This window comes from Melopsittacus undulatus, chromosome 8, assembly GCF_012275295.1.
Source record: "Melopsittacus undulatus isolate bMelUnd1 chromosome 8, bMelUnd1.mat.Z, whole genome shotgun sequence".
In the NCBI taxonomy this organism is placed as follows: domain Eukaryota; kingdom Metazoa; phylum Chordata; class Aves; order Psittaciformes; family Psittaculidae; genus Melopsittacus; species Melopsittacus undulatus.
The window spans coordinates 10,335,978-10,360,962 of record NC_047534.1 but is presented as its reverse complement, the minus strand read 5'-3'; the positions used below and the strand labels follow the sequence as shown (position 1 = coordinate 10,360,962).

Sequence of the window (24,985 nt, the reverse complement as noted above, 5' to 3'; positions counted from 1 at the left end):
TTACAGTGTTCTAATGTAAATAAGCTGCAAATGACTCAGTCATCACATGTGACCACTCCGAGAAACTCCCTTCTCCCAAGCACTGCTTCATTTAGTTAAAAACACTTTAACACTGAGCCTTACAAGATGAAATGCTGCCACAGCCTCATGCAGCCTAACCAAAACCTGCTTGCTTCCCCTCTGTTCCTCTCCATCTCCTCCAAATATACTTCAGTGATTTTGGGGTTTGGTGGTTTGAGGTTTTTTAAGGTCTTGCAGTCTTTACCAGTCAAGGGCCTCAGCACTTGACAGGCCCTACTGAATCTGGTTTAACTAGATTATTTTAAAACTGATAATAACCAAGTCAAACTGTGCTGTAGAATTGCCAAAATTGAAACTTCAACGCATCATGACAACTTACAGCTGGACATAGGGAAATGTTCGCTCTCCCGTAAAGTGAGACAAATGTGCTCACACATCTTCCTCTGGAGGTGTGCTGCCCAGCGCAGGTGCCATCGCTGCACTTTCACTGTGCCCCTATGCTTTCCAGGACTCGGTAACTGCAACTTTGCATAGATAAAAGCTGGAACACACACGTCTTCAGGGGCTGAGTCCTTATGGAGGCGGGAAATCCCGTGCGGTGACACCCCCGCCGGGACCGCTCTCCTCAGCGCCCGCCGGCGGCCCCAGGAACGTGCGGGATGGGCTCATCGCTTCTGGGAGGCAGCGTCCCACGGCTGCTGCCCGTCCCCTTCTCGTGTTGGGTGACGGAACGGGGAACAGCCCCTCTGCGAACTGCGCTTCCCAGAGACCTGCGGGACACGACACAAGCGTCCCCTGAGGTAGCGCTGACGCCCGGCCTGCTGGGATCGGTAGTTCTTGTCCCGCTTCAGGCTCTCGTGCCAACTACATGTCCCGTCTTCCCCCGCCACGAAAGTGGAGGCGGAAGCGGCAGAAGCGACAGGCGAGCGCGAAGGCTGACAGGAATTGTAGTTCCTCCATGCCCCGAAAATGCAGTGAACTACAATTCCCGTCTCTTCCGGGGAGGTGGGATAAGGTGAGCTCTCGCAAGGCACGATGGGTATCGTAGTTCCCAATGCCGTGTGTCCTCCGTGCTGCCAGATAAGGCGCCGGAGAGCTAAAAACTACCAAAATGGCGGCGGGGATGCTGAGGGGAGGGGGCTACGGGAGCCCCAGGAGGCCACACTGCGCTCGCGTCGGGGTGGTGGAGTACACGCGGAATCGCCGGAGCTAGTGCTGAGTCGGTGCCGCCGCCGGCTTCGCCCTCGCCCCGGACGCTGGGAGACGCTTCGGGGCCGCAGAGGCTTGTGGGGTAGCCACAAAATGGAGGCGAACGGGAGCGGCAGCGGGAGCAGCAGCGACTCGGCTCCCGACTGCTGGGATCAGGCGGACATCGAGCCGGGCAGCGGCGCTGGCCCGGGGTCCGCCCCGCCGGCTGCGGAGGCCGAGGCCCAGCAGGAGCTGCTCGGGGCGGCCTTCAGCCGGCAGCTGAACGTCAACGCCAAGCCCTTCGTGCCCAATGTCCATGCCGCCGAGTTCGTGCCGTCCTTCCTGAGGGGCGGCCCGGCGCCCGGCCTGCCGCCACCCTCACCCCCGCCTGGCCTGCCGCCGCCGCCGCCCCACGGTAGCTGCCTCGCCGGGACGGGTGGGCGCTGAGGGCGGAGGGATGGGGGCCATGTTGGAAGGGCGCGGGGCCGCGCTGTGGAGGGGCTCGGGCGGAGGGCTGCTGCGCCCCACAGGGCAGGAGTTGAAGGACCACGCGGGGCTGGTGCGCGGCGCGGAGGGCCTCCGGCGGGCGGGCGGGAGAGCCGGGCCGGACTGGGAGGCGGCTCGGGGACCGGGTGGGTCAGGCTGGGGGGGCGCGGGCGGGGCGGCAGCGCTGGAGTGGGGCTTAAGGGGCCGAGGGGTGAATCGGCCCGGGGATGGGCGAGAGGCCCAACCCAGCGGTTGGGGCCCCGGGTGCTAGGGGCAGCAGGAGGGTCTCACCACTGAGGGAGGAGGGCAGGTGCGGATGGGCAGCCGCCGAGGAGAGCTTTTTGCAGGTGAGGGGTCTGGGGTAAGGGGCTTAAGGCAGCGAATTCCGGGTAGAGGAGCCTGTGGGCCATAGATGAGGTGTTACTTGTAGCGTCTGATGCAGCTCTGAGAGCTGGGGGGCCTTGGGGGGGGTCTGCAGGCCGCTGTGGTACAGCTGGCCCGGGTGGGGGGGTTCTGCGTGATGTTCCCTGGGAGGCCAACCCGTGGCACTGGGACTGTGTTCTAGGAGCAGCAGGAACTGATGTGGTCTGTCTGTCCGCGGATCCTGCGTACGTTTCTGTGGTACCTTTACTCGCAAAGGGTCGCCCATGACGAGAGGAAGCCATGTAGTTCTCTCCTTCCTAAAGCGCTAGAGAAGTTGTTGATTTTGGCGGTGATAAATTTAGTGTTTCTGGGGAGAACAGTACTGCTTCAGCCAGCAGTGGGTCAGATGTATCTTAAATGTCTTTTTTAAGATTACAACAAGTAGTTTTGGGCCTGATTTTTTTTCTAATACAGTGCTGATAAACGAGGGAGGTTTGTCCAGTTGGCCCTTCAATGGAGTAACTTGAAATTTACCCTGCTTTAAATTTCAAAGGATCTTTGTGTACGAAGCTAGTGTTTATACTCGATTTGTTTTGCATAGGGGAATTAAAGGAGAGCAACTTTTTAATTTCCAGCTCCAAACTGACGGTCCTTCCAAACATCAGACATGCAGGTTAACTTTGGGGAAGTATTTTAACGTCACTCCTGCAACTAAGGAGTTTGAGGCCTGGTTGTGTATGATAGTTTAACAGCTTTCTATTTGCCTCTATAGTTTTCTGTATTTCTGTTGGTACAAGAGAAAACAAGCTAGTATTTCACATATTGATCCTAGTAATTTAATTTCACTAAAGTGACTATTTATTACATTATGTTTGTCATGATTTCCTGTTGATTGTGGCTTATTTATTGCATTCTGATTTAATATATTAATTAGTCTCTCCCTAATACCTAAGCTATCAGGTGTTAACAGCTAAAATCTATAACTTTCATATATGAAACTTTAAAATTTCCATAGCAGAATATTAACTTTTGGTATTAGAGTAAATGTTAGTTTATGATTTTTCTCAGAAATTGTAGCTCATGTGTTATGCAGGCAGGACATGCGTTAAAATATACTTTCAAGAAGCAATGGGCAGACTCCTGGCTTCCATTTAGAACAAATGTGTATGTTAAGGTTCACGGGTGTAAAGGGAGAGAGCTTGAGGCTGGGCTGAACTTGTGATGAACCTTTAAATAATCTTCAAAATCCATTCTAATGTGTTTTTCAGCCATTGGAACCTGAATCCAGGGGAGATTTATAACTATGTAATCAATATTATGATTGAAAACTTTCTTGGGGGTTTTGAATATTACTAGAATAACTTTGTTGTTTTCCCCCTGGCTGCTTTTGTAAGATTTCTCTTCAGGCATTACATATATATATATATATGTATATATTTAGGATTTAAACTACATTTCCTCACCTGCTCATTATATTTATTTCTTCATGATCTCCTTTTCTCCAGTCTTTTGCTACTTCTGAGGCCTATGATAAGTTTTGTCTTTCCAGAAACTAGACTTTAATGAAAGCTTCTTAATCATCTAGAATGATCAGGATAGCTTTTCTTTCTATCTTAGTTGCTGAGCACATTTCCTACATACTGGTATAATCTACCTGGTTTGAATTCACTTTGCTTCTGTATCTTCAAGGTTTAGAATTTTGAGGTTTTATAATCAGGTGAAGTCCATAAGATTAAGCAAACAAAAATGTGCAGATAAAAAAAATAAGTTTTTTTCTTACCTGGATTACTGTACTTGTTATCTACCTTTCCAGGTCTGATGTACTTGATTACAGTAAGTAGTTGACAGCCTTGTCCTTGCAGATGTTCGTATAGGGTGACAACTCTTTTCCTGGCCAGAAGAACTAGGTGGAGCTTGCTCTGGAAGTAAGTCAGAACAACATGTGATTAGACAGTAGTGCTGAATAAGTTACTTTTCAGCAACCCAGTTTGCTTTTGCCCCTGCAAGGTATTAGGTGTTCTGTGACACTCATTCTTTGTTACCTTGTGAAGAAAAAAATATTTATATTTTTTGTCTGTACAAATTCTGGTTTGTACTGAGAAGAATCTAAACTAAGCTTGATCCTTAGGAAGGACCTAAAAAGCTGGGTGTCAGTTTGAGGACTTAAGGCGCTTAAAGTTAATTTCTAGTAACACTTTTCTTCTTGGAACTTTTCTCTAGGTGAGGTTTTGCTTGAATCCTGATTCCTTAGTAATTCAAAGGGTGTTGCAGGTTGAGATAAATGTGTAGTAGCAGTATGGCATCTAGAAAAATTGCACAGCACTGATCTCGGGTGTGTGGCTGTAGTGGGTAAGAGTGTTCCCTTTTATGCAGACTTCATGGTTTTAGTAACTGGTATAAAATTCCTGTCACTTGTGTTTAGACCACTGAAATAAAGCTCACAGAAGCCAGGTAGGGAACAAGAAGTCAACTTCCTAAAACTAGGGAAGTCCCAAGACCTGCATTCTAAGTAGTTTGAAATTTCTGTTTTATGTGTGCTTTCTTGTGATTGCAAATTGTTTATTAGGGAGAATATCTAACCAGTGTTTACCACTAATATAATTCTTGCTTGCAGATAACTTTGTGATAGAATTAGTTTGGAATTAAATTATAATTTGATTATATGTAAGATGCATATGTTTTTAAATTCTTCAACCTAAGGAACAGATTAAAACCAGTGTGTTCTAAACATTACAGCTGCAAGGACTTGCTTTTATCAAACTGTGTCCAAGTCAAACTCATTTGTGTGAAAACTTTCCCTGTTGGATTCTATTGGTCATGTGAAACAGAGACATCTCAATTTTCTGTCTGCAGCAGACATTGCTGTAGCACAGCCCCTTCCAGTGAGCATGTGGAGTGTGTCATGAACAAGTTGTGCTTCTAGGAAAGCTTACTGTAGATAGTTGCTGGACTAGTAAATGCAACTCAAGGTAAGGTGGGATAGTCAGAATGGCAGTAGATTGTGTTAGGGCCTTTAAACATTCTTAGTCACAACTGCATCTTGTAGCTTCACTGTTCTGTAGCATCTATGACTTATTTTTTTCTGTGGATTATTAATTTTGTAAGTGCATATAAAATGTAATTACATTTGGGTGGCTTTTTATGGTGGCTTTTGGATGGGTTTTTGCTTCTGTACCAAGGCATGGGTCAGAAGTGTAAGGGAATAGTTAAAACCTGCTCCCTCCCGCCCCTGCCTGATTAATAAGATTTCTACTGTGGAAATTTTGGTTGGATTTCAGGAATGAGAAGAGTGAAGGATTTCTGAAAATGCAGTGTCAGCCTGCATTCTTGTGATTCAATTTTTGTCATAGTTCTGGAATATTCACGGGATTCTTCGTAAAATTGATCACAGCTTCCTTGTATGGGCTTTACCATATTTTATTTTGGATTATCTTCTTTTTGGATGTAATTCGCTGATGACTTTGGAGCAGGAGACTGAACTAGATAACTTCCAACCTGAATTGTTCAATTATTTGAAGTATGCAGTGGTGGTGGTAAGAACAAAGTGTTGTTAGCACAAAAAGAACAAAAAGTGTGTGGCATGTAACAGTTAGTATAGAGACAGATAGTGTTTATCCTTTTGGTGATACTAGTGCTACTGCTTCATTTACAAGCTCTCTTGACCAAGTAAATTTCTGAACATACTAGTTAATGACTACAGTTTTGACAACTTGCACCTACTGTCTTGAGCTAAGCAAACATCTGGCTTAAGATTCAGTGCCCTTTAGGATTGTTTCACTCCCTAAATAATCTCACTTGCCTGCACTTTTTAAAATAGTTACATTAAAGCAGCTGTACATCCTCAGCCTTCAAATGGTGTAAGTAAGTGGATAAATCATTTATCTTTCTTATTTTCCTTGCCCTCCTTTTCTTGACTTTGTAGCTACCTGGGACATTGACATCCTATCCCCTTGTTTCCTGGCATCAGAATCAAAAGGAGGAGTTTCAGTATCTTCTGCTTCAGTTCCGAAGCCTATAATTTGCAGAGTAGGATGATGAATTATGTGTATCATCACATTCCCCAAAACTGGTCACCATCCTTTGTAGACTGTATTTAAAGACTCTGCAACAGTTCAGGCCTCAAGAGACGTCACCTTGCATGTGAACTTGCTAAGAAAGGCTTGTGTGTTTAAAACTAGTAGTCCACCATTCCAGAAGCTACCATGTCACATGGTTTACTCATATGAACATTTGAATAGCCATATGCTGCTGAATTTCTCTCAAGCAGGGTGTTGGTAACACTACTGTTAAAACTTCGTAACTAAACGTGAACTGCTTATGTGACAGCAGATTGGTGTCGTGAATACCAGTATGTTGTATAAATTCTTCTTATCAAAAAAATCTCAAGTTGTCACTTGACTGTCTAGAGTAGTGTTGTTCTGTGTCAGGTCCTCTAGGCAGGTGAGCTGCACACAGTCTCCTTTAAAAGTCAGTGCAGAGAAAGGCTGTATTTCTTGGCACTGACTTGTCAGATGATCAGATATAATATACGTGTGTGATGCAGTCAAGGTGCCAGTGTGTTACACAGATGTCCTTTGTCTACATCTGAACTGTCCCCAGGAAGGCAGCCAGGATTATGTTGCTCCTGTTAGAATAATTCATCACTCTTGTAGCCTTTGTATGACTCCAATAAAAGGTGGGCCACAGGAGCTGGCTGTGGACTTGATGAACTGTCCTGGAGCCTGCATGCAGTCTGCTGACAGTGTGTCTGGACTACTGATTTAATGTATTTGAAAGCACAATGTTACCATAACACTTGATTGCTCTATCAGAATTAACACAAAAAGGATTTGGGATAATTCTTGGGTTCTGTTATCAATCTGGTTTTACAATTCTACGTTAGAAAGTTGGAGATTTCTCTCCTGTTTTGTGATGACAACAAGAGAAGCAGCTGATTGTGTGAAGCAAAGGTAGAAAGATTGTTTTGGGGTTTTATTATGAACAAATAAAGCAACTTAATCAGTGAAATTTATGACTGTTTTGAAGAGGTCTATATGAAAATGATGCTGAATTTCAGTACAAAAATTAGTTTAGGACAGGTGATGCAATACTGAAAATGCATCCTCTAGAATTGTTTGAGAATTTATGTGTAAATTTTACACTTAGATGTAAATGTTAAGATCCTGAAATCTATGCTTAAAAATCTATGGGGTCCTTAGGTTTGTTGGGTTTTATTTTGTTTGTGTTAATTGCTAGGTCTGCTGGGTTATGAGAGATCTTAGAGAGTGGAATCCTTAACTGTTCTAATGCAGACCTTCATGTCTCGACTGTCGATCTCAAAAATCAATTTATTAACTGAGCACAAATACTTAGCCTTAAAGAAGAGGGGTTTTCATTATATTCCCTGAAAATCCCCATAAGCTTTCTTAGTTGTGAAGAAGCATGTCTGGTTTAGATAAGACAAACTTAAGGTGTGTCCTCACTGGGGAAGGAAAAAGGTGGGTCTTTTACAAAATTAACATGTAGTAAAATCCTATGAGTACCAAGCAAGGGCTATTTTTTTTTTGGTGAATTTTACAAAGTTATGTTGAAACTGTTAAAGCTGCTCTTACATTGGTGCATTTCAGAAACTGGGCATCCACCTGTGTCCACTGGGGAAGCTGGGGCACAGGCTGTGAAACATGGCAGAGACAAGAAAAAAATAATTTTGGGTTTAAGTTAACTTTAAAAACATCTGCCTTTATTGTAGTGAACTCCTGAACACCCCTTCTTTCTGTATATTTTAAAATAATAAATATGAAATACTTTGTTTAATTTTAGGACCTGTGCTTAAAGTAAATTTTTGTGTGTGTGTGTGTTTTTTTTTTTTTGTAAACTAAGGATCTCTTGGGGGTTTTTATTCTGATTCTCATGTTCCATGAGTTTCACCCAGACCTTTATTTTTACTTTTGTATTTTTTATTTTTTAATTCAAGCTTTCATTTGAAATGGTGGGGGTGGGAAACATCTGTTACATAATTTATGAAAACTGTTGAGACTATGTGACTATTGTGCAAGTATGTACTGAACTCAGGTATTCAGATCTCACATACGTAAAGGCGATGGGGATCCTCAGGTGATTGTCATGTATTTCTTCTCTCTTCAGCCTTCCAAGAATTCCTGGGAAGGAACTTGTTGCTCCTCCAATCCAGGCATCAACAAACTCACTATACTGGTCATTTAAGTTTTATAGATAAGATGCTTCTTTCAAGCTGAATTTGCCTCTTTTTTTAACTTAATCTCTCTCTCTGCTCTGTTGTGCACAGAGTTTCATTAACCCCCGTAGTCCACCTCACTTGTCAGGTTCCAGTACTGGTTCTTATCAGGGCAGCAGCAGAGGGGGCTGGGAACTTTGAGTGCTGCCATGCATAGCAGGAAATGACAGCCCCTCATCAGTTCAGTGAAGGCATTTGCATTGTGGCTCAGGTAACTGCTTCTGAGGGGTTACCGATGAATCTCTGAGCAGTCTCTGCTTGTGTGGAGACATCTCTTGGCTTATTCTGAGATCTAGTAAAGACTGCGGTAAAGATGGGAGTTGTCATTACTGCTTAGCGCTTGAGTTTGACTTTAATACTGTATTTTCACTACCATTCTTCCAATATGGATTCCTAGTTTGCTAGCTGTTCTATGTATAAAAATCTTACTTTGTTCTAAGATACATGTAATTACATAGCAATATTCTATTTCTTCTGTGGAAGCATTCTGATTGTTAACGCTGGGAAGTTCTTGGCTTATACTGTTTTAACACAAAATTTTAAAGAGAGTAATTGGCCTGTTTTTAAAGTTGTGTCATTTTTGACTCATTCTTGGGAGTGTGGATACCCCTCCAGTGAATTTTGTACCAAAATAAAGACAACAATTATTTTTACCTTATTCAGACAAGACTTGGAATTACATAATGCCCTTGTCTGATGGTGTGTCAGTAGATAAATGCATGAGGTGTATCCATTTTTCCCTTTGGTGTTGACAACAAAGATATTCCAGAAAATGTCCTAGGGCTCTGATGTTCAAGAGGACTAAAGGTAGTCCATTCACCTTGTGTAATACAGAGAATAAGGTTGCAATGGCAGTTCTTAATTTACAGATTGAGGAGAGATGGAGTATGGAGGATGCAATGTAAAATGTAATTGCTGTTTATTGTGTGTAAATGCAAGAATTTGAAGTATTATTTTGAGATATGGGATCATTAAAGATATGTTCTGACTTTTAAAACCTGATTTCATAAAACACATACACATTTTGAATCCCACTCATCTGACCAGTTTTCTGTCGGAATGGTTTTCACAGGTGAAGATCAAGCTGAGCTTGAAATGTGTTACAGATTGTCCTGGTTTTGTCTGGGAAAGAGTCAGTTTTCTTTCCAGTAGCTGGTGCAGTGCTGTGTTTTAGCTGTACTCTGAGAATAATGCTGATAACACACAGATGTTTTAGTTGTTGCTCAGTAGCACTTGCCCTGGTGAAGCACTTCTCAGTCTCATGCTCTGCGAGAGAGAAGGGGCATGGGAAGCTGGGAGGGGGCAGAGACAGGACAGCTGACACAAACTAGCCAAAGGGGTATTCCATACCCCAGCGTGTCATGCTCAGGATATAAACTGGGGTTGGGGGGGAGTTAGCCAGAAGGGATGGATCACTGCTTAGGACAGTCTGGGTATCTGTCACTGGGTGGTGAGCAATTGTATTGTTCAGATTTTATTTTTGTTGTTCCCTATTATTACTAGTATTGTTATTGTTGGTATTATTTCGACTATTTTTATTATATTTTCCTAAATGTTAATTATTAAACTGTTGTTATCTCAACCCACGGGTTTCACATTCTTCTGATTCTCCTCTTCATCCCACTGGGGAGTGGAGAGCAAGCAGCTGTATGGTGCTGAGTTACAAGCTGGATTTAAACCATGACAGCCTTTTTTGGTGGCCAGCATGGGACTTGAAGGGTTGAGATAACAACAGACCTGACTGGAGCATGTTAAACCAAGTTTGTTGTTAGTATTCCTTGTATTTGTTTAGTAGTCATAGGTCACAATGTTGCCTCATTTGTTCTCAGAATGGTTCACTAGGTGATGCTCTTCTTGTCATATGTGCTCCCTGTGGTGATGTTCATCCGTGGGGCTTGGGCTCAGGTTATAATGTTGTACACTGTACTGCTGCGTTATGATGGAATCGCTGGTCATGAGACTAATCTGGTGTGTGCGCTCAGTATTGTCTTCCTCTTTGTCCCTCGGGAGCCATCTGTTGGAAACCATTAACAATTACACCTTTGGCTGGGAGAGCCAATCCGTAATAGAAATACCTTCCTATGGCTTCTGTCCTTGCTTTTTGCTTTTTTTCCATCCCTCCTTTTCCACCTCCTTTCTTCCAGTATCTTCATTATCCTCCAGGATGTTTACAGTAGTATCTGAGCGTTTTGAAGATTTTGAATATTCTTTAGTTATCATTGAAATCAGCCTGGTTCTTTACTAATAACCAGTGTGATTTTGAATGTTTCAAAAGAGATCTTCCTTTGGGTTAATCAGCAATATTTGGCTACCCCAGCCCCTGTTGTTTCAGTTTTCTGCTCAATGCTGATGTGAAGTGGAGGTGTAGTAGCATTGTGGGTATCCCTGTAAGATGAAACTGGTAGAACCTTTCCATGCAGTTGTGATACCAAACATGTATTGTTTCTTTGGATACAATGAAGCTGGTTTTGAAATACAAGTTGGATATACTAGCACTTAAAATAGCCAGCATGCCCAAAAAAGATGGGCAGGTAAAATACTATGTATAGAAATACTGCTTCCTTTAAAACATGCTTTAAGTGTATGCCTTCCTGTGGGGGAAAAATAAGAAACTGTTTTTAGAACTGGTGTGTTATTTTCACAACTTTCAGGCAGTGTTCTTTACAAGTATTTGTGCTTGAAGGTTATATTTAGAACTGGTTTTGGGGAGAGTGGTGGTGTTCTTAAATACACTTCTTGCAATAAAGTTGGGAGATGGTTGTTTGGGGTAAAGTGTGGAAACTGGTTACATCAGGGTATTTTAAAAGTTAAACCTTTTTCTCTGTAGGTGCACCTGTAGAGACTTCTCCAGAGGAGCAGACAGCCTCTTGTGAAGGTAATTGGGCTTGTGTTCTGATGGTACACAGCACAGCTCCATTACACACGACTTCAAAAAATTACTGCAAAAATTATTTTTTCTTTTTTTTTTCCTTTAATCTCTATGAATCATTTCCAATCTTAATGCTCTTCATCCTCACACTACTATTGTAGTGCAGTGTGGTTATCTGTGGCTATTTACAGCTCGATAGCCAGTCAGGCAAGACACATAAAGACCAAGTGGTTTATTGAAGGTCATAAAGCTGCATGAGCAGAATCTAAAAAATAGAATCTGTATCTTAAAGAGCATTGGCAGATGCCCAAATACATGGTAAATATGTGTCCTTAATGATACCTTTTATTTCCCCCTAGGTTCAAATGCTGCTGTTAACATGGAAATTTCAGAATCTGTTGGTAAGATGAGAATTGTTCCATTTTACTCTGATAGTACTATAAAATACTACTAGAGTGCTTTTGCTGAGGCATTGCAAACAAAATTGAAGAATACCTTATTGAGCCTTTGCATTTTTGGTGTTTACTAATTTTCATCGTGCCTTTATCTTTAGATTAGAAAAGAGGTGGCTGAACACTAGTGTGCATTGACAGGTGCAATTGGATTACTTCCCTGAAAAAGCATCAGTGCTTTACTTAAAATTAATTTTATATTACAAAATAGTCCCATTGCTATATATGAAACAATTATTTTAAAAATGTTATAGAGATCTGTAACAGCAATCAGGACATGGAAATTGTATCTTCCTCCTTGTATTTGTATGGCTTTTGAGGGAACTGAAACCATTATCCCTCTTTTCTTTCTAACGATGCAGTAGTATGTGTCTGTGGATTCAGACAAGTGTGATAGTATGAGTGGATCTTCAGATTTCTTTTTTTTTCTCTTGTAAAATTGTTGCCTTTTTAAAACAGATGTGTCTTAATCCCTATGAATCATAGTTTGCTGATGTCAGCACACATGCTATTTTGAAAGCTTCCAGTAATATTATTTTCAGAAATGAGCAGCAGTTGCCCATTTTTGTATAGAAAGATGTTAACAGACCAGATCATTGAAATGTTTTGATTGCATTGTTGGGACAGGGGCTTTTCTCTATAGTCAGTGCCTTTAATTTAATTATTTATTCCAGTATATCTAACTGGTTAATTTTTAGTGGAAAATGGGGAGACAGAAATGTCCCCAGAAGAGTCATGGGACCACAAAGAAGAAACAAGTGAAGCAGAGCTAGGAAGTGGTCCCACAGCGGATGCAGGACCTTCTGAAGAAAGTGCTCAGGAAATGATGGAAGAAGAGGAGGAAATACCAAAACCGAAATCTGTTGTAGCACCACCAGGTGCTCCTAAAAAGGAGCATGTAAATGTAGTATTCATTGGGCACGTAGGTAAGTTTTAAGTGAATGTGAAGTAATTGGATTATTGTATTGTGAACTAGAACTCTGAGGATTAGAAATTAATCCTGCTCTTTGTAGGGATGTATGTATTCACCATGTCTTGAGATTAATAGGAACATTCATTCTAATGAAGCTGTTCTGGAAAAATGAAAAAACTTAAAGGAGGTCTTTCAGCAATAGAGTGCCTGTGTTTTCTGGGTCACAGCAGTGTATGTGTTCATAATTTCTCAAATGCCTGCTCTCTTGAGTGTTTAAGTGACATATCTGTGATTATGATCCAAAGAATAAAATCAGAAAGCAGTGCTCCTTTTCTCCTTGTTTTAAATATTTTTCAGAGGGTTCTTGTTAATTGTTATTAAATTCCAAAATTATTATTTAAAATATTAAATACTGTACAGATATAAAATAGATGAACATAGTAGATAAACATAATTCAGAGTTAAAATAAGTATTTATAGCAAAATGTCCCAGTTGAATATTTCCAACAAACTTCAGAAAAATCTGAAGTGGTGTCAAAAGTACAGAAAAATTATTGAATCATGAGTTTTACATTGAATTCTGTATCTTTTTGTAGTCTCTTATCACCTTAAAAGTACTGTAACTTAGTCCTCAGGTAATTCAGAATGGAGTCAGAGAGAGTACAGTGGCAGTGGGAAGAGGTAATGTCCCAGTATTGATGCACAGCCTGCAGAAGTCAGGGACAAGGGAGAAAGGAAGCAGCGAGAGGGATTTTGCAAGAGCTTACTTTCCACACTCTTCACTCACACTTTTGCTGGATCACTGCTTGTTGGGTTTCTTTTCTTTTATTGGGTTTTTTTGTTGTTTTTTTTTTGTTATGGATAATTCCAAGTTTGTGTGTACGAAACCAGATTTTTCAAAATTCAGTGTAATTGAATGAACAGCAAATAACTGTGAAAACAGAAGCTGAGAGATGACTCAAAAAACTTAGATTGCAATTAAAAAATATACCTTTAAATAAATTAGATGACCTCATTCATAATTTGTTTATTTTTCCCTAGGATTTTCTTTCCAGTTATGAATGACTTTATGATTCTATGACTTAATTTTGTTTAAATGTTTTTTGTTTTAGATGCTGGCAAGTCAACTATTGGAGGACAAATAATGTAAGGGAACTTAAAGTTTTTAGGGTTTGCTGTTCTTTCTTGTGAATTAAAAATACATTAAGTAAAATGAGTAATATTTTCTTTATGGCTTTAATCAGCATAGATTATTTTTTTTAATGATAAAATACTACTCTTCTTGTCAACTTAGTTATTGACCTTGGAATTTCTTAACTCCAGCAGATCTAATCTAACCACTCTAGGAGTTGCACTTATTTAATGGGAACAACTGTGCAAAGGCTTACATTATTAAATTAAAAAAACTTGAATCCCTTTCTTAGAACATGACTCAGTTTTAGTTCCTTATTTTAAAATTCTCTGTGAAACTGCTTTATACCCTTTGTTAAACTTCGCCTTTTTTGTGAAGATTTAAAAAAAACACTGAATATCCTTATTCCCTGCTGCGAATGCTGTCAGGCATAATTTGATTTCAAAATATGAAATTATAATAGGTAATCTTTAAGTTCTATTTTAGAAACAGTATCCAGAGTCTGTAATATTGTTGAGACAAAAGTAAATAAATGCACTTAGATCTAACAGTTTATAAAAAGCAAGAAATGGAAAGCTGTACATGAAGAATAAATGCTCTCCTGCTGATGCAAAGTATTGCTATGCTTTTAAAATAATGTTCTCAGCAAAACTGGGAGGTCTTTGTCTTGGTATTTTCACCTTGTTTTGTTTTGACCAAACTGGAATTTTGGAATTGTCATGCTACATTTAACCTTGCAGTTCATACTACAGCAAATTAGCATTTAGTATCTGATGAGTCTGAGTATTATCGCTGCATGAGGAGATGCCTATTCTTAACACTCCTACCAATGTGTCATGTTCCTAAAGCTTTATGTGGTCTTTCAGTTTTGTAGAATATGCCTTTGTTGTAAGGGTGGGAGGAAATTGGGTGCGTCTGCCAACTTTGTTATTAATTCTTTATTTATTCTTACCATACTTAAACTAAGTAGATTACTGTAATTAGAAGATCGAGTAGGAATCACTGAGGGAAAAATATAGAAGTTTTAATATAATAAAACTATACACTACTCAACTGCTTTTCATAACAGAAAGATCTCTCTTAAAATATGTTTCTTTTTTTATCTAAAGAGAATGAAAACAAAAATATTTGTGTGTGAAAAATTCTCCTATCACAATTTTTACTTAATTTTTAAATACGGGATAAGTCTCAGAAGTTAATTTAACAGCTATAGTTCCTTTTCAAAACTTGTCCCTGTAGAACATTTTACAATTAAGAGACTTTCCTCATACTTTTACTGAAGTGGTACTGATGTAATTTTTACGTATCAGATAATGATGCAGTTTTTGTGGAGAGAAAATTCCACTGCTGCTTGCATCATATTTCAAAATAGTCTGTAGGTATTGTACAAGTATTTAACTATTTGGAACTGTGATTCTACTTTATATAAAATTGCACCTTCTTCCCTTCCCCTTCGTAGGTATTTGACAGGAATGGTTGACAAAAGAACACTTGAAAAATATGAAAGAGAAGCTAAAGAAAAAAACAGAGAAACATGGTAAGAACTTTCTGAAGGTAAATAGTGCACTTTCCTCTTCACACTGGGATGAAAATGGGAAACTATTTTTTTTAATCTGTTTCTGCAGCACTGTCTTCTTGCTGGAATGAGTTTTGAGTGTGTATGTGGGGAATCTCTTATTTTCATCCAGTACTACTTTAACTAAATCTGCATGAAATAGTGCAATTCACATTGGAACAGGTTTTGCTTCTCCATTGCTCTGGAAAAATTAGTTGGTAAAAACAGATACAAGGCAGACACTTTTCTTGGAAAGTCCTGGGGTTATTCTGTCTGTACGTTTTTAACCTGTAAAAAGAACAGAGATATCTAAGGGGCAAGGATTAAAGCTGTCAGTTTGGCAGACATGAGGAGACAGTGGGTGAATAGTTTTGGCTATCACCTTATTTTTCTATGAATAAAGATAGGGTCTGCAGTTCTTAGGGTTCCTCCAGGCAAGATGATGCTGCTGTTATGTATGGATTTTCTGTGGGCCTCTTGTTTGGTTTGGATTTTGTTACTGGCTTTTGTGTTTTGGTTTTGTGTGTGTGGATACAGCACATACAACAGCCTTTTTCTCTTTCAAACAACTCCTGGAAAATTGATCTTCCTTTCAAAAGCTTTCCATTTTTGGCTGTGGTGGAAGAAAACAGGTTCATAGGGCTCTGGAAAGGAAGCAGCCAAAGACTCTCCTAGGAGTAGAGCAGCAATCAAGCGTTCAGTTCAGGGCAATGCTCACCCATTAATTGTACTACATGTGGTGGGGGATAGGAAGAGTGACAAGCATCATCCCCCTGTTGGGAGATGACATTGGTAATAAATATTTCAGGCCCTTCCATCAAAAACACTGGACAGCTGGAAAAGCAGATTTCCTCCCCCCTTCCTCATTTAGAGGATGAGTTGCAAGAAATGCCTCCTTGAATGCTATTTTTACTCTTTAAAATATGTCTTGATATACAACAGAAAGTATGACATACCTCTGTGTCTTTATTAAAGGTCTTGCATGTGAAGTGAGCTGGCACTGGGCACTACAGCTCCCTATATATACACAAAACACTGGATAAAAAGTCACTGTTGATCTTGGAAGTGCTTAAGTTGAGTAATGATGAAATGGTTAAAATAGTTGCGCAGAAAAAAAAAGACATTTTATGATGAATGAATAGTCATATATAAATTTAGTAAAAAATAGCACAAAAATAGAATGTTTGTGGTGTTTTTTGTCTCTTTTAGGTACCTTTCATGGGCCTTAGACACAAACCAAGAAGAGCGAGACAAAGGTAAAACAGTAGAAGTGGGCCGTGCCTATTTTGAAACTGAGAAGAAACACTTTACTATTCTAGATGCTCCTGGACATAAGAGCTTTGTTCCAAATATGATTGGTGGGGCTTCGCAAGCTGATCTTGCTGTGTTGGTAAGGCTATACCACATTTTTTTCTCTTAGATATACTGTGGAATTAAGCTTTTGATTAGTATTTTTTTTTTTAGGTTTACTGTTTTGGTTGGTTACAGTAGGCAGAATTTTCAGCTCTGAAGTCTACCTTGTTGAGTGAATTTTGGAGTAACTTCACAGCTTCATAGAATTGTCCACAGGTGTCATGTGGCTTTATATATGTATATCAATGCAGAAACTAATGGGTAATATTGAGGATATACCAGTCAATGCATTTGAAAAACTTTTACTAGTGTTAACTACCCAAAGTAATGTTTGAATAAGGCAGGATTACCCATTGCTGATCATTTAATTGAGACAATTGTAGAACTCTTATTAAAATGCGTGTTTTTAATAGGTTATTTCTGCAAGAAAAGGAGAGTTTGAAACTGGATTTGAGAAAGGTGGACAAACAAGAGAACATGCCATGTTAGCAAAAACAGCAGGTGTAAAGCATTTAATAGTTCTTATTAATAAAATGGATGATCCAACTGTAAACTGGAGTAACGAAAGGTGAGTTTAATATTAAAAAAATCTTTATCAAAAGATCCAGAAGTAAGTCCTAAGTAATTTTTTTCATCTTATTTTTGCCAAAGGAATGGTAGACTGGTGGACTAAGGACAGAGGTTATCAAAATTGCAAGAAAAACAGAAGCACAGTGCCTCTTAACTCAGCTTGAAGTTCTACACTACTTACTTTAAAACGTTCACTTTCACCTGTTTGGCTTCATGCAGCTATGTCTTAACAAATCCAAGCTCAGCTTCTAAGAGTTGAGTAGTTGACTTGGAAACTTTATAACTGAACCAAAAAGGAAGTGACTGTTTTCACTAGTTTAGTTTACCATATTCTTGGTTGCTTGGCCACATTTCTGCTAAACTCCTAGCTTTGATTTGGTGATAACAGCTGTATCCTTTTCACCTGATGTGTCCACCCTGAATTATTTGGCCTCGTTCTTTTATGATAAGCTGAATTGAATAAGCAAGTCATATATTTAAAGCGGCTTGTGGTTACAGTCTGAGAAGGGGGAGAATTTTGTGATGATACAGGACAGGTAAAAATATCTAGAAGTAATATATAATATTTAAATAATTAATAAAAAGGATTAAGTTACTCTTTTCTGCTTTAATGCTCAAACATTATTAAAGGGTATGAGGCATGCTGCCTTGTGCTGTCTTTCTCTTGCCCCAGCCTTCTGGGATCATTGAATTCAGCTGAAACTGACTGAGAGGAAGCAGTAGAAATAACTATCATTAAATCTTATGAAACTATATAGAAGATTGGAGGAAATTGAGCCACCATTAAAATGAAAGCCTGCAGCATGACCTTAGTAGCTGTCTGCTTGGTATTTCCTCCTAGCTGGGCCTGGACGTCAGCATATGCTGCTGCTTACCTAGCCCTGTAATTGAGGTGTATGGAGAAAACTGATGATGCATTGTGGAGCAGAGGAGTGAGGGAAAACAGACAATACCAAGTTGTGCTGCAAAACCAGGGAGAAGATGCAAATAGGCCACTAAGGTTATTAGGTTTGCTTGCTGTTCACATAATAACTGATGGAAATTACTGTGGGGTTTGTTTTTTCTTTAAAGCATAGTATTATGTCATGCTGAAATAATTGAAACTTACCTAGATCTGCTTGTCATTTTTAATAGATATGAGGAATGTAAAGAGAAACTGGTGCCATTTTTGAAGAAAGTGGGCTTCAATCCCAAAAAGGATATTCATTTCATGCCCTGCTCAGGACTGACTGGAGCAAACCTTAAAGAACAGTCAGAATTCTGTCCTTGGTATATGTATGTATCTTAAATTGAACAACTTGGATATTTGCTGTGTTTCAATAAAAGTAAATGCTACCTTGCAGCTAGGAAGGAGTATAGCATGATATATTGTAGCTGTGTTCTAAAGTGCTTGAGGAAATAGAGTTGGAGCAACAAAAACACAATGACGCAATGAGCCAGATAAAAGCAGTTTCTAACTGCAAAGGATTAAAGTTAGCAGAGTCTGTGATAGTACCAGCAGTATGATTTGGCTTTGTGTGTTTGACTGCCATACTAGCCCTTGAATTTTGTAGTGATGCTGCAGTTGACATGCTGCTAAAATGAGTAATTTTTTAATGTTAAGTTTGCTTGAAGCTGTATTATAATTAGTGACAAGCCGTGTCCTTCCCTGGGTGTCATGTTCTCCAATATTTTTCATGGCAGATATTAATGAAAATCATGTTTGGACCTAGCTTATGGTTTTGTATTTTCAAACCATACTTCACATCTAGCAAGAGTCTTAAAGGAATAATAAATTTGTGCAAAATATGCCTGTAATGTAACTTAAAAACTACATGTCTTTCCTGAGTATCAACCTCTCGGCCAGTGTAAAGTGGACACTAATGATGGTATGTTAGGATAGATTTAAGTGTCTTAGAGTGTCTTATTAATGAGAAGGAAAATAATTCCCTTTTTTGGACTGCATTTATCCATTCTGAGTAACTTTGCAATAGAAGGATGTTCACGAAATTGAAACAAATGCCTTCTGCTCTTTTAGTGGACTACCATTTATTCCATACCTGGATAACTTGCCAAACTTCAACCGTTCAGTTGATGGACCAATAAGGCTGCCAATTGTGGATAAATATAAGGTACAAATTAATGGGATTGCAAGTATAAATGGGCTGTTTTCGGAAGGCAGTGTATGGCCTATTTAGTGTATTTTTAGAGGGTATCTTTTTTCTTGGTATCTCTGCATTTCCAGCTGTAGCATAGAGGCAGGGCGGGGAAGTAAGTTTTTGGCATTATATGAGACTCCTCAAATCTGTAATATTTCATTAGAACAGTTACCAGTGCTAAATAACTTAATAGGGTTAAGTAATCATACATAGTTAAATCTTAAACAAAGCACTCTTTAGGAAAATGTTTTCAATTTTTATGTAACTTTTTTTTGAAGGATATGGGCACTGTGGTCCTCGGGAAGCTGGAGTCGGGCTCTATTTGCAAAGGGCAACAGCTTGTGATGATGCCAAACAAGGTATGGTTAGATTTAGATATTAAAAAATGTTACTACCCTAAAAAAAAGAGCTTGACTCTTAAATATATTTATTACTTGAAATCAGAACACTTTCTGTTGCTTAGTTTAACACAACTAAGCTTTCGTGTTTTATATGGGTGATGTTTCCAGGGCGGGGTGTGTGTAGTTCCTTAGCATTCAGAATGCAGCTTTTCTCTCCTTAGTAGGCTCAACTTCTGGGCTACAAATCATTGTAACTTACTTGAACTGTGGTTTACTTTGTGTTTGTTCTTTGCATTTTTGGCCCACAAAACCTTTTCCTGCTGGGGTTATTTTCCAAAGGGAAATAGGAAAAAAATTTAAAGTATGTATCAAGTATGCAGTGTTCCAATGAAAGGCCTAAAGTTTGCTTTAGTCAAGTATAGGTTGGTTGTGCAGGTAGGTGGGTGTTCTGTAATAAAAGATCACTGTTTGGAATCATTGTGCTGCCCTGAAGAATGTGAAAATTTAAAAATGAAGGATGTAAAAACATAGTTGTGCAAACAAAGGGGAAAGGCAGTGGATGAGAGTAGTGTGCTCAGCTAGTGGTGGCATTTGTTTCCATTGGTTTCTTATAAGAAGGGTTTAGGAATGTTATTCTTGCCTATCCATGTCATCTTGATTTAAGCTGACACACTTTTCTAATTCTGTAGGCTGAGGTAGTTTGCTAGAAAATGTCTCAATGCTCAAATGTATGATAAAGCTATTGCTTATTGAAAGTTGGTATTTCCTAATCAAAATGTGCTGATCAGACTGACTTCCGTGTTACTCTTCTCAAGAGCTGCTGACAGTTGAAACTAATCTGAGCTTGAGATTGTTTTTCATTTTTTAAGGTAATTTTACAGACGACATTTTATAAAAGTGCTTGACAGTATCCGACACCCATGTGATTCTGAGTTTACTAGGAGAAATGTATAAACTGTAAATGGCTGTAACTGAATAGTTACAGAATTCTCTGTAAATAGCTAGTGCTTTTGATGACACACTTTTTTCTCATTACTTTGGCAGCTAGTGAGAATTGAACTAAAACTTCAGATAGTCAGAACAATAGACCTCCTCTTATCTGCCATTCCAATGTTTATTTTCCATTGATAACTAGTACTATCAGAAGAGAAGTTACAACTGAGAGGAATGTGAGGAAATATATTTTGGTGTTTGATTGGAGAGTAGTCATTAATATACATTTGGTATTTTTATCTTCTCCAGGAAACTTTATAGAATTTTGGGATTCAGGGATTTCCTGGATTATGTTAATATTCAGACTGTTACATTTTGCATGTAACAAGTCTGTACAACAAGGTGGCTTTTCTGTTCTTCTTGGATAAAATGTATCATTGTATCTCCCATCTCTTTATAAGTTTTAAACTCATTTCACTTTGAGAAACAGTGGATGTTTTTGAAATTTGCTTTCCATTGAATATATACCATAGAATGATATTAAAATTATTTTATTAAATATACTATTTTAAATATTAGTAACTCTTAATTCACATATTTTAAGTGTTCTGAAGCTCACATAACCAAATATAATTAATTTACACAGTAATGGCATTGAAATCTTCCTGTGGTTAAATGATTTTGTACCAGACTAAAAATGTTCACAATAGAAAAATACACTTTTGCTTTCTTTAAGCACAACGTGGAAGTTCTTGGAATCCTTTCTGATGATGTAGAAACTGATTCAGTAGCCCCAGGTGAAAATCTAAAGATCAGACTGAAAGGAATTGAAGAGGAAGAGATCCTTCCAGGATTTATTCTCTGTGATCTCAACAATCTGTGTCATTCTGGACGCACATTTGATGCCCAGGTAGAATAACTAACATTTAATTGTGGTATAGATGGGTAAAAAGCATTAAGATGTTTAGATTTGGTGAAACACAAAACAAAACTTCAGTAGTTTGAAGTTTCAGTAGAGACTTATTCACTATCTTATCTCTGAATTGCCAGTAACATATACCTGACAGTCTGACATCTTGAATTTGAGGTTCTGAAGTATCATTTATTTGTTTTGAATATAACTTGTAAATGAAGTTTTAGATACCTGTAACTGTGAAAGCAAGATCTTGTCATGCTAACTCTTCAGTTTTATACTTTCATATTGTAAACAACTTACTCATAAATTCAGTTTCTTTTGAAAAAAAATTGTATGTGTGTATTGTTCAGCTGTATGTTTTAATATAGTTCCATGTTTGGTTATTCTCTTTTATAATTGAGGAAAAATGCACTTACATTTAATTGTTTTACAGATAGTGATAATTGAGCACAAATCCATTATCTGCCCAGGTTATAATGCTGTGCTGCACATCCACACCTGTATTGAAGAAGTTGAGATAACAGTAAGTGTCCTTTCAAGTTGTGATGTTAATATAGACAATCCCCTTGTTGGGGTGAGGTGTTATGTCGTGTTATACAGCTGTAGAGCAGCTAATGCAACAAAGCCTGAGCCTTGAATAGAATCTTTGCTCAATACTGTAACACAGGCAGAAATGGCTGCAACTGTTAGCATAAGCCTTCTGAAGAGTGTGAAAGGTCATGACCGACCCCCTTATGCAGTAAATGTTAGAAGTAGTATTTTTATCTTCTCCAGAAAACCTTGTAGAATTTTAGGATTCAGCATTAAGATTCAATAAATACTTACTTATTTATAAGTATTTTCTTCCTTAAACCACTTCAGTTTTGTTCACAAAGGAAAAAATAACCCTTATTTTAATTTGGGGGGTTTTAATTGTTTTTCTCTTATACAGGCCTTAATCTGCTTGGTAGACAAAAAAACAGGAGAAAAAAGTAAGACACGGCCCCGTTTTGTGAAACAAGATCAAGTATGCATTGCCCGTTTAAGGACAGCAGGAACTATCTGCCTTGAGACATTCAAAGATTTCCCTCAGATGGGTCGCTTTACCTTAAGGGATGAGGGTAAGACTGACAGTTACTAGATGCTGCAGAAATTATTATGTGAAATAGGAAATCATGCATGGCAATGAGGTATTAAAATGCTGGTATGCAGTGGAAATCACTATCTGGTAACTGCGGAAAAGTAAATCTAAGCAAATAGTTGTCACTAGTAACAAAGTGTCTTTTATTTTAGAGGAATAATGTACAGAAATGTGCACTGTGAAACAAAAAAAAAATTGCCAGTATTGTTAGTGCATCCTGGAATGTCCACCTGCAATATGAATATCATAGTTTCTCTATTTAAAGTTAGGGAAGAGAAGGGGGGTTATAGGTTGGGCTTTAACCTGATAAACCTTGTACTCTTGTGGGGCACATTTAAAATAAATCCTCTTTAAAAGCAGTACACAAATCTGCTAGAGTGATTCTGCCTTGCCTTCCCCTTGGATGAATACAGAGCAGGCTTTTCACAATCCACATTTTATACCTTACTGTGAGAATAGCAGGTTTACTATTTTGCAGATTTTATTTCCCTTATAAAATATACTGGTGCTTTCAGTCTACAGTACAACAATTTATTCTCTGTATTACTCTAATACACTCAAGAGCCTGTATGTTTGAGGAAAGTTTTCATGTTCTTAGAGACTTTTACATTCTTTTCATTATATATGTAACTCTAGTGTTTGTCTCCTTGGTTTAGGTAAGACCATTGCAATTGGAAAAGTTCTGAAACTGGTTCCAGAGAAGGACTAAGCGTTTTTCTCAATGACCCCGCACAATACTGTGAGGAAAATCAACTCTGCAAAAGCCTACTTCACACCGCCTTCTTATTTTCTGCCCATTGATAAACTTCCCCCCATATTTTGCAAAGACAAATTTCACAGCAAAGGTCCACATTATGTCAGCTTTCTCATATTGAGAGCTCTGCTATGCCACTGTTGAATTTTACCAAAAAGAATTTTTTTTTCTCCCAAATTCTGCTTCCTTGGAAAGATTCGGCAATAGCTTTGTAAGTGATGTGGACATAATTGCCTATAATTATGAAAATCTAAAGGATTTTTAATGTTTAATTTCCCCCAGCATATATATTAAGACCTCTTTTTCCAGGCAGATCATTCAGAGTGTGCGAGTGTGTGTGCACATGTTACAAAGATGACTACCATGTTAATAAACTATTCAATTTGAAATCTTTTTCGGTATTTGAATTGCTTTTGAATAGTGTTTTTTATCCGGATGTAACGCAGTTGCATTAGCTTTTTAACTTCCCAGTAACCTAGATCTTTGGTTACTTGGACTTTTCTAAACTCCTCACCCTCCCCACACACACAGTTTTAAATGAGGCAATTGGGCACTCAACCAAGTTTGTATTAAAAGAATTAGGTTTGCCCCTTCCCTTTGTTGAACGCATTCTTAAACTTGAAACTATTCATGCAAATGTGGCACCTTCATCAGCTTTATGTTTGTTAATATCTTCAGTAAATTTAGGTTGACTTAACATCATTACTAGACAGTTAAGTCAATTTTGAAGGTTAGAGCTATGTACCGTCTTTATAAAAAGTCAGCATTATTAGATTCCTAACTGCAGAAATGCTAACAACCAGTAAATCAGTGAAACTTGCAAAACTGAGAGAGTCTGTGGCAATAGTGCCTATTAGTATTTATAAGAGCTTCGTTTTGTGGGAGAACTGGGCCAATTAAAAAGTGCCAGTTATAAATTACTCAGTTCAACCTGGCTTTAATTTAGAGGGCTGGATAATCCTTGCTGTTTTAAAGATCAGTCTGAACTGAGAGGGAGAAAGACTATTTAAATCCCTAAGAGTTTGCACATACTGAAATATTGGAGGGTCAGAATCAAGCACAGTCTGTAAATTTTTGCATATCAAAAGGAATGTAAGCTTCTGAGGGCCAGTGAAGTTTTTCTTGAGAAATTAAAACAAAACTGGTTCAAAATAAAGCTTATACAGTGCAACTTGAAGGAACTGCATAATAAAATCCTATTTAGCTGCACTTTGAAAGTGGACTGTCTACAATTGCTGTCCTGATTCTAACAATTAGGATGAAGGCTAATGGATCTTTTGGGGTTTGGGTGTTTGGTTTTTGTTTTTCATTTCCCAGAGTATTAGTAGTAAGTATTTAAAGGTATCTTCAGAGATTCTTCAGGATGTCTCAAACTAAACATTTTCAGTTGTACAATTGTGGCAAGCCCAACTCCCCCCCCCAAAAGTTTACAGTCTAGTGACTGTCTCTGAATTCACAGATAAAACTGAACCCAATTTACCCTTTGGGTTTTGTTTTGTTTGTTTCTTTGTAACTGTGGAACTCCCATTCATTTCACTTACAGCTACATTGTATGGACAGAAGAAGTTATTGTCCTTCAGTTTCATATGACCTACACTTGTAGCTACCGTAATGCATGGAATTTAAATAAATTTTATTATGTCTGCAAA

The 24,985-nt window shown here is 38.7% G+C and overlaps 1 protein-coding gene across 1 annotated transcript; it reads left to right on the top strand.

Moving 5' to 3' along the window:
- The first annotated feature begins 1,177 nt into the window (after positions 1 to 1,177).
- GSPT1 (G1 to S phase transition 1) lies at positions 1,178 to 24,985 on the top strand. The gene is made up of 15 exons (XM_034065302.1): positions 1,178 to 1,624; positions 11,118 to 11,165; positions 11,519 to 11,560; positions 12,310 to 12,537; positions 13,637 to 13,670; positions 15,116 to 15,193; positions 16,421 to 16,601; positions 16,978 to 17,132; positions 18,269 to 18,409; positions 19,152 to 19,245; positions 19,551 to 19,631; positions 21,283 to 21,456; positions 21,896 to 21,985; positions 22,394 to 22,562; positions 23,239 to 24,985. Exons 1-15 carry the CDS (start codon positions 1,324 to 1,326, stop codon positions 23,289 to 23,291), a joined length of 1,869 nt encoding a protein of 622 aa, XP_033921193.1. The 5' UTR covers positions 1,178 to 1,323; the 3' UTR covers positions 23,292 to 24,985.

Bases quoted from the DNA above. Each gene is read 5' to 3' on its own strand.
- GSPT1 (XM_034065302.1), top strand. From the start codon at position 1,324: ATGGAGGCGAACGGGAGCGGCAGCGGGAGCAGCAGCGACTCGGCTCCC. The intron at 15,194-16,420 runs GTAAGAACTTTC...TGTCTCTTTTAG, and splicing joins GAAAAAAACAGAGAAACATG to GTACCTTTCATGGGCCTTAG. The intron at 21,457-21,895 runs GTAGAATAACTA...ATTGTTTTACAG, and splicing joins GACGCACATTTGATGCCCAG to ATAGTGATAATTGAGCACAA.